Source organism: Onychostruthus taczanowskii, unplaced genomic scaffold, assembly GCF_017590055.1.
Source record: "Onychostruthus taczanowskii isolate IOZ18803 unplaced genomic scaffold, ASM1759005v1 scaffold1, whole genome shotgun sequence".
Taxonomy (NCBI): domain Eukaryota; kingdom Metazoa; phylum Chordata; class Aves; order Passeriformes; family Passeridae; genus Onychostruthus; species Onychostruthus taczanowskii.
This window is the reverse complement of record NW_024496525.1, coordinates 30,773,305-30,789,730: the sequence shown is the minus strand read 5'-3', so window position 1 is coordinate 30,789,730 and position 16,426 is coordinate 30,773,305. Positions and strand designations below refer to the sequence as shown.

General features: G+C 39.4%; 1 protein-coding gene across 11 annotated transcripts in view; it reads left to right on the top strand.

Annotated features, from left to right (window-relative positions):
• CDC42BPB (CDC42 binding protein kinase beta) overlaps positions 1 to 16,426 on the top strand; it is a 91,462-nt gene that overhangs the window by 16,119 nt on the left and 58,917 nt on the right. For all 11 annotated transcript variants that reach the window (XR_005952260.1, XM_041399258.1, XM_041399176.1 and 8 more), the window contains exon 2: positions 12,522 to 12,613. Coding sequence is in view for 10 of the 11 variants with exons in the window: in XM_041399258.1 (XP_041255192.1) it covers positions 12,522 to 12,613 (92 nt within the window). In the remaining variant the exon portion in view is untranslated. The remainder of the gene's footprint in view (positions 1 to 12,521; positions 12,614 to 16,426) is intronic.

Here is a 16,426-nt window from a genome sequence, read left to right as displayed (position 1 = left end):
AGATTTTTGTTCCCTACTGGCTTTAGGAATATGTAAGAAAGAGGAAGCAGCTAGAACCCAGGGATCTTGGCCTGCTGCTGATCATGCTGAAGTGTGCAGTAACAGGAGCTATGATCTGGACTGGAATGGAGGATATAAGATTCCAGGAGCCTACAGGAGGTTTGGGAATGCCTAGAGTCATGTCCATTAAACAGTGTGTCATGTGGGCTGGCAGTCTGTTGAGAGCTTTTCTAAAATCATGATCCAGAAGCTGGATTTAAGAATTTCTGAAAGATATCATGGCAAAGATGTTAAGAAAAGATGGGCTATAAATACTAAATAAAACCAAAACTCTTCTTTGATGCACAAAATACTGAGATAAGGGGAAAGAGCTTATTCAGTGTGCTGTACATAAATTACCAAAAATTTGGATAGGAAAGCATGATAAAAATACAGAATGAGGGGGAGGGAAGAAGGAAGATCTTCATCCTGCCTGTACTAGAGAAAGCTGAATTTATAATGCTTGGAGACTTGGAAATGTCTCTAGGAAGAGGCTTGGGGTTCTATTTTTAGTTTCCTGGTCCGTATGCTTTGCATACCCATGCGATGTTAAAGCTCTTTAGTCATGTTCTAATTCAGTTAAATTTTAAAAATTCACTCTTAACTGTTCCAAGATTTGCCTCCCCTAACAATGACTTTCTGATTTGAAGGAGAGTTTAAAAATTTGATTCTGTATAAACTGTCATATGTCTAAAATTCTAGGTTATCATTTATCCAAAATGTTTTGTTTCATGGATATTCACTGTGTGTTTAAAAACCAAACCCTGTTTTAAATGGATTTTTTTTTTAATTGCAGTTGTATTGTCTTGGTCAGTTTGAAACTTCAGAATAATTAGCTGATGCTAGCAAGCTAATAACTGATAGCTGGTACATAGGCAGTATTCTAAAACAGAATTCTGCAGGCTTCTTGGTTTATTTCATTGGTAATTAAATTTTTTTGCTTTTTTTTAGCCATAAGCACTTTAAAAAAAAATCTGTACTGCTAATGATCTATTATCATACAGTTTGACTCCATTTTTTGAAAGCTGCATCTAAGGCCAGGGGTAGGATCTTCTCAGCTTTCCAGTAGATTCTCGTCACTCTTGGTAAAAATGTAGACCTTTCTTTTATCCATTTAAAAATTTAACTGTGTTATATGGAAAGCCTGGGAATAGATAGAGACAGATTTTAAAATATGCTGAGGCAGTGTCACATGTTAAGGAAAAGTTGCACAGTGAAATTAGAAGCATGTTGCCTTATCTGTGTGAAGTTTTCATCATGCATCCGAAGGCTGAGATGTATTTCTCTTCCCTTTCGACTTTCTGTCCATACTGTCTGAGGAAGTAATTTGTCAGGAAGCATCCTGATATGCCCTCTGGAGATGTGCTTACCTTCTGAGTACCCCAAACCCCAGGGATTTTTCTGTTGCAGGCAGCTGGCCATGCTCCTGATGCCCTGCTTGCCCTGAATTTTGTTGGGAGTGCCCTTTGGCACTTGAAGTCATTGAAAATAGTGTTGCTGTAAATGGTCTTCCTCTTGCTTGTTGCCAGCCAGTGGTATTGGAATGAGTAGTGGAAGGCAGAATACATTTGGCTATAGATTCCTGGTTTAGAGGGGGAAGTGAACAAGAGTTATAATCCTGAGAATATTTATAATAATAAAAGTGGCACTCTGAGCTGTCCAGTATAGTGTGTAGCAAATCTTAGCATGGGGCTTGTTAGTATTCTCTGCAGATTTAAAGACAGTTCCTCTCTTCTCTGCTTCTGAGTAGCTTGAGCTACTCAAAGATTCTTGTGCCTGGTTACAGTAATTGCTTGTCGCATGTCTTCATGGCCTTTTCCTACGGCAAAGATCTGACTTTTTCAGTGACCTTTTAATTAGATCTCAAGCTCCAGGCAGGTTTTGAAACAGGATGAGTAATGTCTGAGAAAATGTCCTCCTGCCCGCTGCCATTTAGAAGGAAGTGAAGAGAAAGATGTGCCACACCTGTTCTTAAAGTAGCTGTTGCTACCTGAGCTCTTAAAATTGAAAAACAGCTCAGGGTGTTTATATGTGTAGTGTTGCAGCCTTGTGTTGTTAAAAAAATGTCAGGTGCAGTTCTGTAGCACTGGTAGCTCACCTAATTGTCCCATCCCTTTAGTCTTGTATTTCCTAGTTGATGGTGTTGATCTGGTTGGGAACCGAAGTGTCAGGCAAAAGGTGATTGTCATTTGGCTGTGCTTGCTTACCCAGCTTTCCATGGAGCTCCCTGTTAGCAGCAGGGCAGGCCGGCTCTGCAGCAGCTGGATGTGGTGCAGGGCTGTGGGCAGCTCCTCACAGCCTGTGCCCCGCCGGCAGCCGCTTCGGGAGAAACGCTCCGCTCCTTCACCCTCCGTGCTTCTGCTGCCATAGCAGCCTCTCCCGACCCTTGTTGATTCAATTTCTTCATCTACAGGGTGATAAATGTGTTACGTGTCTTGGGATCCTGCTGGTTTAGTGAGTAGGATCAGGTCAGTGAGGTGAGACCAGCCGGGTTTGTTGGAGCTGATGGGAGAGAGCAGATCCGTGGAGCTGCCGCTCTGGTCACAGCGATCCACTACACTTGTGTCATTGAACTACTTTACTCTAAATTTATAAGCAGAGAAAAGGGATGCATCATAAGGTGGATTTCACTCCTGTTACTGTCATTTGTGTAGGGTGCTTTGGCAAGAAGGATTTACTGGAAACCTCTAAGCTCTAGAAATAAAGGAGGTGGTGTGTGGTAAATACAGCACCAGCGTGAAGTGTAAATTGTCTTATTACATAATGCACATATTGTGTTTATAGTAACTTGAGAGAAAAGTTTGTGTATCTGGAGAAAAAAAAACCCCATGCATTTACAGTAAGTGATTGGTAAAACAACTATACAGCTTTCCTGTTAAGTTTTACTTCTAAGATGAAATAAAGCATGCAGTCAGGAACTAGAACTTTGCTCATACATTGATGATGTAAGTGGTGGCTTAATTAATGTAAGTATATGTATGCTTATATCAGCACAATGTGGTCATCAGATTGGAATTGTTTTATTTCTTAGGATGTGCAAGAGGTGCTGGGTCTGATGAAATTTAGTTTCATCCTATGTTATTAAAATTTGGGTGAGCTCAAATTTGAGATTTTTTTAATCTCTACTTTGAAACCATCTGAAAAATACAATTTTTTTTTCTGAGCAATGTAATTCTCAGGCTATTCTACAAAAAATTACTAACTATGCTGTTAAGATTGTTCATCATGCAGTAAAATAAGTGGATTTTAGCAATATTTACAGTGTTGTTATGGAATAAAAAAAAATTGAATAATTGAAATTTTACTGTTTGGAACTAGTGATTCATGTAAACCCCCTGAAACAATTTTTCCATTACTGATGTGCTTCAATATGTGATTGCCATTTGCTGTGGCTTAAATGGCCTCTCCAACACCTGCAAAATCTGGCCCTGAAGTAGGAATACAGAAAAATTGAGGCACGAATAAAGCTAAATTAAACAGATACTGCATTCTGTGGTGTTTCTTACAAAGTTTTAACATCTGTTTTGGAGGAGCCTGTTCTATTGTGGTGTAGGCTGTGGTATAGCCACTTCCATGGTTGCTGTGCTGCACACCACATTCACCTCACTTCTGAAAGCTGTTTTGCCCTTCTGCAGCCTTGTCCTGCTCCCTGCCTTGGGCTGGGGCTCCAGTGCCACAGCTGTATGGGAGTCACATTGGGTGAACAGTGTGGTGGGAGGGGGTGAAAGGGGATAGACAAGCTGGCTTTTGCCTGGAAATGTTCCTTGTTTGACATACCACGTGAAGGCTGATGATCCAAATAATGGACTGAAGCGTGGTGAGAAGGAACAAGGAGGAACTCCTTCAGGAGTAGAATGAATTTCCTGGATTGAAATAGTCCTGTAGCTCCCTATTCAGTTGTCTCAAATGTCTGGGATGTCAGACAGTCCCAAGGAAAATCTGTATATGGCTTGATGTACATATGTCTTCCAGGCTGGGTACTATCATCTTGAGGAAAATAAAAGGACTGAAGATGAAGCTTATGAAGGCATTGGATATCAACAGTTATAAAGAGCAGAAATAGTAATCTTTTCTTTGCAGATTTTTAGCAAGACTTAAGAGGAAAGAAGCTACCATCTTTGAAAACTTCGTGAAATTTGAGTAGAAAAGCAAGGTCCATTTGTTTTGGTCTCTGCAGAAAGTGCCAACTTGCAGATATTGTTGGACTTCTGCTCAGTATTTTAGTCAGTGATGGTTCTAAGGCTGAAGAGGCTGATGGACCATCAGGGAATCCATGGTTGGTATTTAGTCTGATGAAAGAGCTGGGAATCTTAGGGAAAACTTTAGAAAAAGGTTAAAGAAACATGCCTTTTCCTCTCCCAAACAAATGTGGCAAGTTGGAAAGAAGTATGAAATACTGGACTACCAAGTGCACTCAGGAGCACTGTTTCTCTAAGGGCTTTCTTCATTCTCCCATGAGACTCAGGCTAGAACTGAATCTCAAGTTGCTGGGTGTTTTCTGAAATGCCTTTATGAGTACTTACAAAGGTGCAGGTCTTCTTGTCCGGTCTTTCTTCCTGCTTAAAAAAAAAAATCGGTGTCCTGACAGCAGTATGCTGAAATAATACAGTTTGTGAAGCTTCACCAGGTTTGTGTGCACAGTAATTCACTTTTTGGCTTTCCTGAAGTCAGTGCTACTTACAGTCACATTCTTCTTCAGTGTTAGTACTAACAGTTTAATCTTCCAAGATTAACTTCAATATTAAGAAATAAATAAGACAAACTCTGTGTGAATTTGTTCTAGAAACCAAGGAGCCATTCCCCAACTTTGAATCATTCAGTGACAGTAACATGAATAAAGTGAGAAATTGGGTAGTGAGCTTCACCCTCTGATACTGAGGCAAGCCTCCTCTCCTTGTACATGCATCCCTTGTAGTACTAGCACACACCATGGTCTGATTGGCATGTGGTTTTTATTTTACCTATTGTTTTTCCTTTGGCAAAGAAAGGTCTTGCATATATATGAGTACAGCAAATAGTCATTTGGTGTGTTTCTTCGGGTGTGTGAGCCAACTCTTACTTCCTCTCACCTGCTAGAACTCTGTTTAGTTCTCAGAAACACACAGTGGCCTTGGCAGCAGTTAAACTGGCAATGTGTTTTGTCACTTGGACTACTGGAAACCATCTGTGTGTTCCTCAGTGCTTGTCTGTTCAAACCTGGAGTATTATCTTGGGTGTCCTTTCATTGTAAGCATGGAAAGCAGTGAATGGGCCGGGCAGGCAGATAGCCAGCTATTAAGTGTTTGTGGTAACATTCATCAGCGAGCTGGCATATTGCTGCTGATTGAGTCCTTCTCTGTGGCACTTGCTTTTGGGGCTTGCCACACAAAAAGAATAACAGTGAACACAGATGATATTTTGAGGTAAGTGCCTTGCTCTTCTGCTGGCAAATTTAGCAACACTAATAGGATCAACATCAGAATTACTACTTGATACTTTTCTGGAAAGCATTTCCCAATGCCATTAGCCTTCAGCTTGGTGATAAATTTTTCAAGCAGTTATCACAGACTAGTGTACAAATGCCAAATGCCAGAATCAGTTCTTCTGTAACTGATAAAGCCAGTTACAGAGCAAGATAAAGAAAGAAGCTAAAGACACTCGGTCTTGGTTTATGCCTAAAATTAATGATGTTTTTGTCCTTTTAAACCTTTGAGGGGTTTTGAATGTAATTATCAAATCCAAATGTTATCCAAATTCATAGTTCTGTTAAGTGTCAGCATGGTATCTGATTGAAGGTGCTCAGATGCTCTTTTACATATGTCAGAAAACTTTCATAAAATGAAGCAAAATCCATAACTGGCTGCAAATGGATACCTTTGTGCAACAGTTCTTCAGAAAGCTTGAAGGCTTTTTAAGCATTTATATACCAAATAAAGACTACGAATTTGACATTTAACTTAATAATTGGTTACCACCTTCTGTCTTGAAAATCAGCCTCAAGAAAACTCAGAGTTTCTTGTTGCTCTGTTCATGTATGTATTTCTTTTGGCATTTTAGTAAATGCAAGTGATACTGTTATAAGAGAACAGTACCAGCCACTGTAAAACTGGCTGGCCTTGTTCATGGAATGAAGAGGATTCTGACGGTGTGTGAAGCAGTGTTGTAGCAACAGGCTGTTCTGCAAGGTCTGCAGGCACTGTAAGAGGTAACCAGATTGTGCTTCTCTGGCTTTAAAGCCAGTGGAGTTTGGTTTATCACTATCATTGTAGTGATAACCAAGAGTCTTGCCCCACTGCATGGTCCAGTGGATGTTGATGAGTGATGAAGAATTGGATCGCTGGGCAAGAGGCAGACAGAGTAACTGGAGTGTGTGTATGTATGTTGTAAAAACAGGAGGGAGGGCGTGACAACGGCCCAGCAGCAAATGTGTCAGAGAACACAGAATGTGTCACCTTGACTTGTAGACAGCAGAACTTTGGTGAAATTTGTCTTCCTGTAAATTTGTATTTATCAACTTTACTAGGCTCAGTGGAATAACTGCCTGCCCTTCCCACTGCACGAGCTTCTCTTTTCTGCTGCACACTTCCCTTTCTTCCCTCTTCCATGCAGTGTTGTCCCACTGTCCCTGCATGACTGTGGACAGTGAGGAATGTCTGCTTTGCGCCTGGGTGTGTGCTGGCTGCCAGCTGAGCAGGTGACTGCTTTGTTCCTGCTGCCGCCTTTCCCTTAGCAGAGGTGATACCATGGGTGTCTCCTATTCACTGCCATTTTAAAAATAAAAGTTGTAGCAACTTTGTATCTTTGGACAACTTCAGAGAAATTTGGTAAAGGGGATATGAAGGGACTTTATTGGGATCAAAAGGTACCAGGTGAGAGGAATGGCTTCAGAATGCCCCAGTGTGATCACACATACCTTATTTCCTTAGGAAACCAGACTGAAAAAAGCACAGAGGTAGACAGTAAGAGGAAACAGGCCAGCACAGGAAAAGGGAAGCAAAGATCTATATTTGGAAAAATTAAAACGAGTCAGCATAGGATGGAAGAATAAAAAACATTTGCATTTCTAAAATACAGGGGAAATTTCACAATCTGATACAAGAGGATTGTACTTCTTTAAAACTCAAGTGTGGTTTGTAACAGGTATTTATCACCTTAGTAAGCAGGTTGAGGCTACCTGGGTGTGGGTATCTCCCAAAACATGTATACAAGCACTAACTTGTTAAACCTGCCAGCCTGCTGTTTTAGTAGCAATATCATAGGAGTGCTGTTTCTTTGAAAAGAGTGCACAAAGGGCACACAAGTTACTTGATTTCTAGAATGTAACTTGAGGGCTGGCTGAGGGAAATGGTAAAATTTGCTGCTCTTTCATGTTCTTCTTCCAAAGAAAACATCTTAAATAAAATACTGGATCTGCCTGGTGGGAGTATGGCTCCACAGACAGTTATCTGCGTCATTTTGTTTTTCCCTGACATTAATATTTTGCAATTCACATAGTTTCCTACCACAATGTTTTGTAGAGGGAATGAAGAGATAAAGGGAGCATGGTGGCAGATGAACTTGTGTCTGACCAGACAGTTTGGACATACCTTCAGGGCAGAGCCACCTGAATGTTGTTATTGTGTTATATAATGACTTAAACCCCAAATCACTTACAGCATCAACTGTGAAACTATCTGGTGTAGGCAGTCTGTTATATGATATGAACAGGTTGTCCACAGAGCCCATGGAGTCTCCATCCTTGGAAGCTTTTGAAACCTGACCAGGCAGAACCATGAGTAACCTGGTCTGAAATCAATATTGACTGTGATTTGAGCAGGAGATTGGATTAGAGACCAGCTAGGCCCTTCCAACCTGAATTGTGAGTCTGTATTATTTCCTTGCTGTTGTCACATTTATTTAAAACTTGGAGCTGCCAGTGATACAAAACATCAGGTGTTCTTGAACATTTGGCAGCTTCAGTTAAGTGATTTTTGTGAATTTCTGGAAATTTGTACTGCCTAGCAAAATTTGGATGAGTCCTCAAATAAGAATCCTGGGGTAACTCCACCACTGAAGCAGCAGTGATCATAATCCAGCGGATTGTCTTTTGCCCATTGCAGTGTAAGGGTGTTAGCTTTTGTGATTCCAGATGGTAAATTATTGACATAAATTGAATTATCCGGAATATGAACAGAAAATAGAAATTCAAAACATACCTTGACACTTCTCATTTTTAACGACATTGCAGGTGGGAAGAGTTGACCTATTATTTTTTGAGGGTGATGTTGACAACACTGGCATCCTTCCCTGACCTGCTTTCAGAAATGAGAGGAAATTTGACATAAGAGGCCAGCATGCACCCATTCCTAGGGTAGAAGTGGAGAGTGCCCAGTCTGCTGTGTCAGATCATCTCTGCTGGCATTTCCTGCAGCTTTCAGTCATTCTGAAACTGCCTCCAAACATTTTCTGTTAGGTGGCATAATACACATTGACTGCAGTGTAGATGCACCAGCTCTCAAACCTAAATCACAAATCTATTTACCTGTGAGTAAAACATTTAAATTATATATATATGTTTTTACTTATTAAAATTTGTTTTCTTTTTGCCAAAACAAAATATCCTAATCCCATCTATCAGTTGAAGAGGAGAATATGATCAGAATAGAATTGGTGTGTGGAGAATTGTGTCTTTCACATGTACCCTAGTTTTCAATGAGGAAATAAATGCTGGCATTTCACTTCTCATTACAAATCAAAACATCAACTGTTACTGTTTTGTATTATTTTCTTGAGAGCATACATTACTTGGCTTGTGAAAATTGGTTGTTTGGGTTTGTTTTTTTTTCCTTGCCTGGCGGTATAGAAAATACCCTTCTTCCAAACAAGACTAAGCACAATAATGCAAAATCAGCTTGAGAGAAAAGGCAATGGTGCATACAAAGATACTGTACATAGAATCTCCATCCCAAATTCTTATTACATCCTCACAGTCGTGAATAAACAAACTCTTGCAATTACTTGCAGCTAATGTTACCCTGACAACAGTGTGTATATATAACAAAATTCAGTAATCACTGCCAACAAAACCCCCAGTACAGCTAATGCTTCTGTTTGCCAGGATGAAATACTTTCATTAAGGATTAAATCAACTCCAGATCATAAGTTCTGCCTTCAGTATTGGATCAAAAGTAATTATTCATTCCAGTATATGGAGATAACTAGTTTGAGTTCCCTGTTTTTCAAATAGTGGTATGTAAAGGGAGAAGCTGTAACTCTCTTTACCAATTAGGTAGTGATAAATCACTTGGCATTGTTCTGGCAAGCACAGTCTGTCTCTGATGCTTTTTGGTGCAAGTTTCTCCTCACTCAGTTTTGCCAGTTCTGTGCATGCTGCTGATTAGCATATTTGCAGTTGAGGAACAGCAGCCTCAGGAATGCAAATTGGAAATATTTTTTGATTTAATTTACTAAGAGATAGAAATTGTGGAATCCAGTACTTAAATGGAGCAGGTCACATCCTGATGTAAACAGGGTTCTACTTCAAAATGCCAATAAAGTATATATCAGTTTAAATAAATTACTGGTCTGTTGTCTCCTCTGAGCTCTGATCTGTAATTGCTGTTGTAGTGTCTGTGATCATTAGATTCTTTTGACACTCAGTTTTATTTTCAAGTTATATTTACTTTTAAGGCATCTTAGATGCCTTGACAAAGACTCAGAATTTTTCCAGTTCAGGGCAAGTCCTGCCAAGTTAAAGATTTTTCTGTCCATTCAAATGTTCATGTTTGGTGCTTTCTAAGACAGAGACCACTGAAGCTGCAGTATTTCTGAACACCAACACCTACTAAATACTAAAACCAAACATTAGTTAAGTGCACAAATGGTTTGTAAAAACAGTAACTTCCTTCTAGGAGTGAATATTTCTTTTAATTTACATGTGTTAAACCGAGGATTTTATTAACAAGTACTTCAGTTGACCAGCTGAGTTGCAAAAAGCAGGACCAACCTAGGACTCTTGTAGATTTTATCAAAAATCTCAGTCAAGAAAATGAGGGCTGCTCATCCTTGCTTCTTCAAGGATACAATTTCTAGAAAGATGACAATAATGCCCTTCCCTATCTGTTCTGTTTACTGAAACTTGTGTGCTCTGCTCAATACATAATGTTTATTAATATTAAAATGCAAAACTAATCAAATTGACTTGCTCTTATACAACTTTATGCATTTCTAAACTGCATTCTAGTTTTAGTGGTATGAAGTTTGATGCACTTTCAAGTGAGGAAATTTGTAGATGAAATAATATTTTGTCACCAGTCAGCAGAAATGTAAGATATAAGGGAGTTGGGGTTTTTTGAGTGTACAAGACAGTTTGAACTTACCACGTTTGTCTCCTGGCTTTGAGCGTTGCTTGTGATTGATTTACAGCACCAGAGCTTCTAATACTTAAAGCAATTATTTTATTGCCCAGAGAAGTTGTGGATGCTCCATCCCTGGAAGTGTTCAAGGCCAGGTTGGATGGGACTCTGGACAACCTGATGTAGTGGAAGGTGTGCTTGCCTATGGCAGAGGGCTTGGAACTAGATGATCTTAAAGGCCCCTTCCACCCCAAATCACTCTGTGATTCTCTAATTTTGATAGTCTGTTTACTTAGTAGAATTATTGCTAAAATTTGCTGTTTATTTAAAACAAAAGTTATTATTGGGTTAGTGTCCTCCAGAAATAAATACTAGATTTCATTTCCCCTTAAATTTTAGTAACAAAAGCTGTTGTTCTGCAAAATTAGTTTAATGATCAGCATTCTGTAGTAGCAAACCCTTGAGAGGGGAACTTGCATGTTTATTTCTTGTCTGCAGTTCTGTTTCCTCCATCTGTGTTCATTTGATGGGAAGGAGATGAGAGAACTTTGCAAAACAGTTGATAATACCACTGCTGACAGCTGTACTGTGCTTGTACAGGTGTCTGACTGGACTGGTACAGATCTCTAACTGGCTTGGGGTGGTGGTGCTGGGGAGGTTCAGTGGAAATTATTTTGGGTTTGAGGTAATAGTCTCAGTGACCTTGTGGTGAGGAAAGTGTGATTGGCATTTTTGCCCAGCTGAAATAGGGAGTCTAGCAGTGTCTCATTCTTTAAATTTCATACTGTGGATAGGCAAGAAACTCTCAGTGAAAGGGGTATTACTTCTGGAGGAAGCCTTTTCAGTAACACCCTCCTAAATACAAAGCAGCAGCATGACTGTTCTTCAGTACAGCTGTTTCTTCATTATTGTCGCAGTTATTGGTTTTTTGCTGAATGGTTTTCAGGCATTCTTGGTTAGACTTCATAATGAAGTTTTCAGTCTCCAGTTCAGACTTCTGTGTCTCTGTGTGGTTGTAAGGTTTGATTTCTTTGTTAGCATCTGAAATACACCGTTAAGGTAGTGACCCCTCTTGTAGGAATTCTGTTTGGCTTATAACTTACTAGCTTAATCATAATGTAAGGTGAGGTAAAACAGGAGTCTGGGCTGAATTACAAGTAGTGGTTCTGTGATGTTTTATTCAGTTGCAGATAGGAAAAAATACATGTACTGGAAAAGTTTGGTCCTTTTAGTCTAAGTGTTTGTGATGAGGTGAAGAGCAGCAATCTTTTTGTGCTTAGTTTGAAGAGTAAACTGCTGCTGTGCTTGTGCAAACTCGTCCTTGTGCAGTTTGCTTGCACTTACACCACTGTTTTTCATTATTGATCTGGTCTTCGGAGTAGTGACTTGTAACAAACGTTCTACCTAAATAGTGATCCACATATTGTTATATGCTAGAAATAAATAAAGTATTCTGAATGGGATCTGGAGAGAAGAAAACAGATAGATCCACAAGTATAGTGGAATTTATCCACCAAATATTTTGAGAAATGTGGGACCACCAGAACAAAGTGTAAGTTAGTTAATCACTGGACATCTTTTTAGACTACAGCCCGTCACTACTTGGTCTGATTGAGATCTGGTGAATGTTGCTTAGCAGAAAAGACAGTTCAAAGTAAAAACCTTAAATTAGCCACAGATCTTGTGGGAAATGGTTTCACTGCTGTTGAGTAGAGACAGCTATCTCTTGAGACTGAGTTGTTAAAGCCTTAGTTGGTACTAGCTGAAATAATAAAAAGTAAAGCTGCACTCCACTTAGGAGAGAATTAATCTAGTGCCTGCAGCATAGGACAGATTGTCCGTAGGGTTCAGCAGTAATGAATGAGCTCTCCCTTTCACGTGGTGCTCACTGATTCACAAAACCCTGAAGAAAGGGAGGAAAATCCTTCTGAAAGACCACTTTGCTCTGTATTCTTACTAGCAGCAAGACAGAATCATTCATGTGATTGAACTTCTAAAAAAATGTTAATTGTTAATTAAATAGTGTAATTAGCTTTTTTTCCCCTCTGTAGTTTTAATAGTTGAAAATCTGCTATTGGGTATGCAATGAATACTTTTGACCTCGAGTTTATGGGCTGGCTTGTGATGTTTCTCTTTGTAATCGACTTTTTTTTTTTTTTTGTTAAACAGCAAAACCATTTACAAAATTGGTAAAGGAAATGCAACTCCATCGAGATGACTTTGAAATTATAAAAGTGATTGGAAGAGGTGCATTTGGAGAGGTAAGAGATTTTAACTTTCAGTTGTAGTAACAAAACTTTCATTGTTTGTGCATCTGATTTCTTGTTACAGTTGACCTGGGGACAAAAGGTTCACACAGATGTGCTAAAATACTTCCAAATGTGGGATAGGTACTGAAGTACTAGATACCTAATGCAAGGTCCCTTTGAAGCAGGTTATTCAGTGTCCAGGTGTGCCATTTCTGTGACTGGCTTTCTGACTTCAGTGTAGCCAAACAAATGTCTCTTGGATGACTGTATGAGCAGGATGGTCCCACCTAGCAGCTGCACAGCTGAATTTGGGATCCCTTCTCCCACTTGCCATATGTACTGCTTGCTGCTGCTCTAATTTAACACAGAGCTGGGCTGCTTCTATGGTAGGAGCGTGGAGGCTGCTCCACCCATCTGCCTGTCTCTGTAGCAATCTGGTAATGCAGAAAGACGCATTTGGCTGCCTCAAAGGCTGTTCCCTGTCATCTTTGAAGATCAAAGGCTGCTGGATCTGTTTTTTGGACAGCAAGTTGAATCATGCTGAGATGATAGGAACGCCTTGTGTTTTGAGGACTCGCCAGTCCCAGGACCCTGGACTGAAGCTTAACTTCTTAATATATTTGATGAAAGTCTCATCAATCACACAAGCCTGGTAGGGCTTGCCACTGGCAAAAGCATTCACAGACAGCAGGCATAGGGTACCCGAGGCTTTTGGAGGACCTCAAAGACAACCTTTTCAGCATTTAAGAACAGGTAACTAAAGTGATTTTCATAGCTGTCAGCAAAAAAGATTATTAACTAGAGAATTTCTAGAAGTAAAAACCCCTTCTGTTTCTTTCAGGAAACTTTTTTGAAGTAGTGCCACACTGAAGTGAGATGCAGAGACTGCCATTAGTGGCTTACTTCAGCCCATGAGCACTCAGCTGCACCTTCTGCTGCTGGTGGCTAAGGAGAAGCTTCCTGATCCCCATGTCCTGTTGTCTCACAGAGAGCAGGACTCTGCCATGCCAGGCATTCCTTCCAAGCATGGTGTGCTCTGGACACGTCAAACTCTTTCATTTAGGGTTTGAATGTGGGACAGGGGTAGCAGAGGGCAACCAGAAACTGAGCTAGAGAAACACCAGGACCCTACTTGACCTGGGTTCAGAAAACAACGAGATTTCTATGTGCATATGCACTTGGTAGATGGTGAAGTAATCACTTTATATCCACGTAATTTTAAGCTACTTCAGAAACTGATTTTGAGAAAAGTGGACACCTAAGATAGAAATTAATGTTTCAAGAATATCTCTTCATGTGTACCATCATCTAATGATGCAGTAACATGTAGTTTACATGTAATCGTCATGAACACAGCTTCTGAAGGAAGTGGAGCATTTTAATAAAATGTCCAGATTAGCAATAATGTCTTGCCCTGTAAGACAAAAGTTCACTTTCTAGTGGATGTTGAACTTGATGAGTGCAACATTTGTTACAAAAAAGGAAGTGTTTTCTCAGAGTAATGGAAATACTGCATGAAAATCACTTATTTCATTTGAGTGATTCACTTCAGTATTATTGGAACACAAATTTTAGAGAAAAAAAGTTACTGTAAAAAGTTTGTCAGGAAAAAGCAATAATTGAAAAAATATTGGTTAGTCTAAGGGAGGACTGAGAGCTACAAACTTAGTCCAGAAAAGAAGTCTAAGGAGGAAGGTTTATAAGTAGATAAAAGGCCTAAAGAATCAAGACAGTAGTGGGTACCTGTCTGTCTCTCTGTTAGGGTTTTGGTTCAAAGCAGTGGCACAGTTTTGAAGACAATGCCCTCACCTAGTGCATGAGGATTTTACTCTCCATGAGCTGGGTTTCTTCTGGAGGAAACTAACCAGAACCTCCATTCCAGGTGTGCACCAAATGGCCCATTGGATCCAAGGAGTGCATAAGCATCCATCACTGGGTTTGACTCTCCTAACGGCTTCAAAGCATGTTTGGTCCAGGAAATCAGGCTAGATACAGTCTGAAACAAAATTCCTGAGCTGCATACAATATAGATGGGAAGGCTCAGCACAGGATGCTTTGATGTTGTTCTGCTCTTGCTGTGCCAAATGACTTGCTATAGTGGCTGTGACCACTGATATCTAAAGAATTTTAGATTACCATTTTGGCAGTTTGTCTTTTGGCAGGATTAGAAAAGGTTTCTGGATCTTTTCAGAACTAGACTTGTGATTGCTTTGGCTATCAAAAATGGGAACCCTTTATAGTGACTTGCAGATGGAGTCGGTGTTGGGAATGCCTTCCCACAGTATAATATTCAAGGAAGGCTTGTTTTCCATAGTACTTGTTCTGTTCTTTTTCAAAAGGTGCTCTTCTCTACTTAAAGAATTGACCAGCTGGAAATCTCAGTACAACAGTAGATGAAGTATTTATATGCATTTCAAGAGACTTCAGTTTATATTTGCTGGGATGACCTTTCTTAGCTTTGGATCAAAGTCTTAAGGTGCATGAAAGATACAAATGCTGAGTGGAAACTTGTGTTACTAGTGTTTGCAGTGCCAGAATCAACAATGTGTTTCATACTCTTTCATTTGGAAAAAGCATGGAACTTTACAAAAGCAGCTCACCATCCCATCCCCCCCAGTGGAAATGAAATTTCACAGAAGTGAAATGAGAAAGTATCTTAATTTCATCCTTCTGTTGGAGCTGTGAGTGCTCACAGAGTCAGTGGTGTCAGTTACCTGTCAATATCACATCTTGTTCATCTCTTATCTAGAAAAGTTTTAATTTATAATTGCAGCAGCTTGAAACTTTTGATCAGTTTATATTATACAGGAATCATTGATGTTAAGTTCTTTATACTTTAATCCCTCTTGCCACACAATATTTTGTGCTTTTTGGTTATGAAAGAATCCTTTGACCCTTGTATATACCACACTGCTATAACTGCCAGATTTTATAGGTATTATAAAACAGTAATTATGTAAAAGTTGACATTCCATGATAAGAAAATGAAATGTAGTTTCTTGAAAGGAACTGGTGGCATCTGACTTGTATAAAACAACACTTGAGAAAACTGAATGGAGGAGCTGTGAGTCATTTTTTCATAATACTTACATACATACATGGGAATTGTGTTGGAAATTACTTGATGGGCTTTATGTGCTAAAAATCCATTTTAAGAATACCTATAAAATATTTGTTTAAATGTATAAAGAAATTATTCAGAATTAAAGTAAACAGATTCCTGTTAGAATGAAGTAATTTAATTTAAATACTGAACAGCTAAACAAGGTAGACTTCAAAAAGGATGAAAATTACATTCCATTCTTCTCAGTTTAGCTTCTTTGGATTTTTTTGGAGAGTGCCAGGGGCTTTATTCTTCTCAAAGAACTTTTGCATAAATCAGTAACTTTGAAGAAATGCAGTTCAAACAAAATAAAAACATGATATTAGTTATTAGTCAGGATCAGCGGTCAGTTTTTGCCAGAAAAGATGTAAGCCAAGGAAGAAAACGTGGTATTTGACCAAAGAGAGGATTGAGAGCACATGTGAGTGTATCCCTCTGAACACAACTGCAAAATCAGTATCTAAGGCAGATTGATATAATCACCAGAACACATCTGTATTGGCATGTCAGTACCTTTTTCTTTCTTCTTTCTCCTTTGCAGAGCTCAGCTTGCTTCTTTACACTTTTTCCAGCAGCATGAGAACAAAACCCAGTGCAAAACCACCTTAATGAAAGTTCTTGTAGCATGGCATGTCTGAGAAAGCAAGAGAAAAATGTTTCTTAAATTGTTGTTATTATTATGCTAGGGGAGAAACAGCCTAGCTTAGAGCCTAGAGATTTCC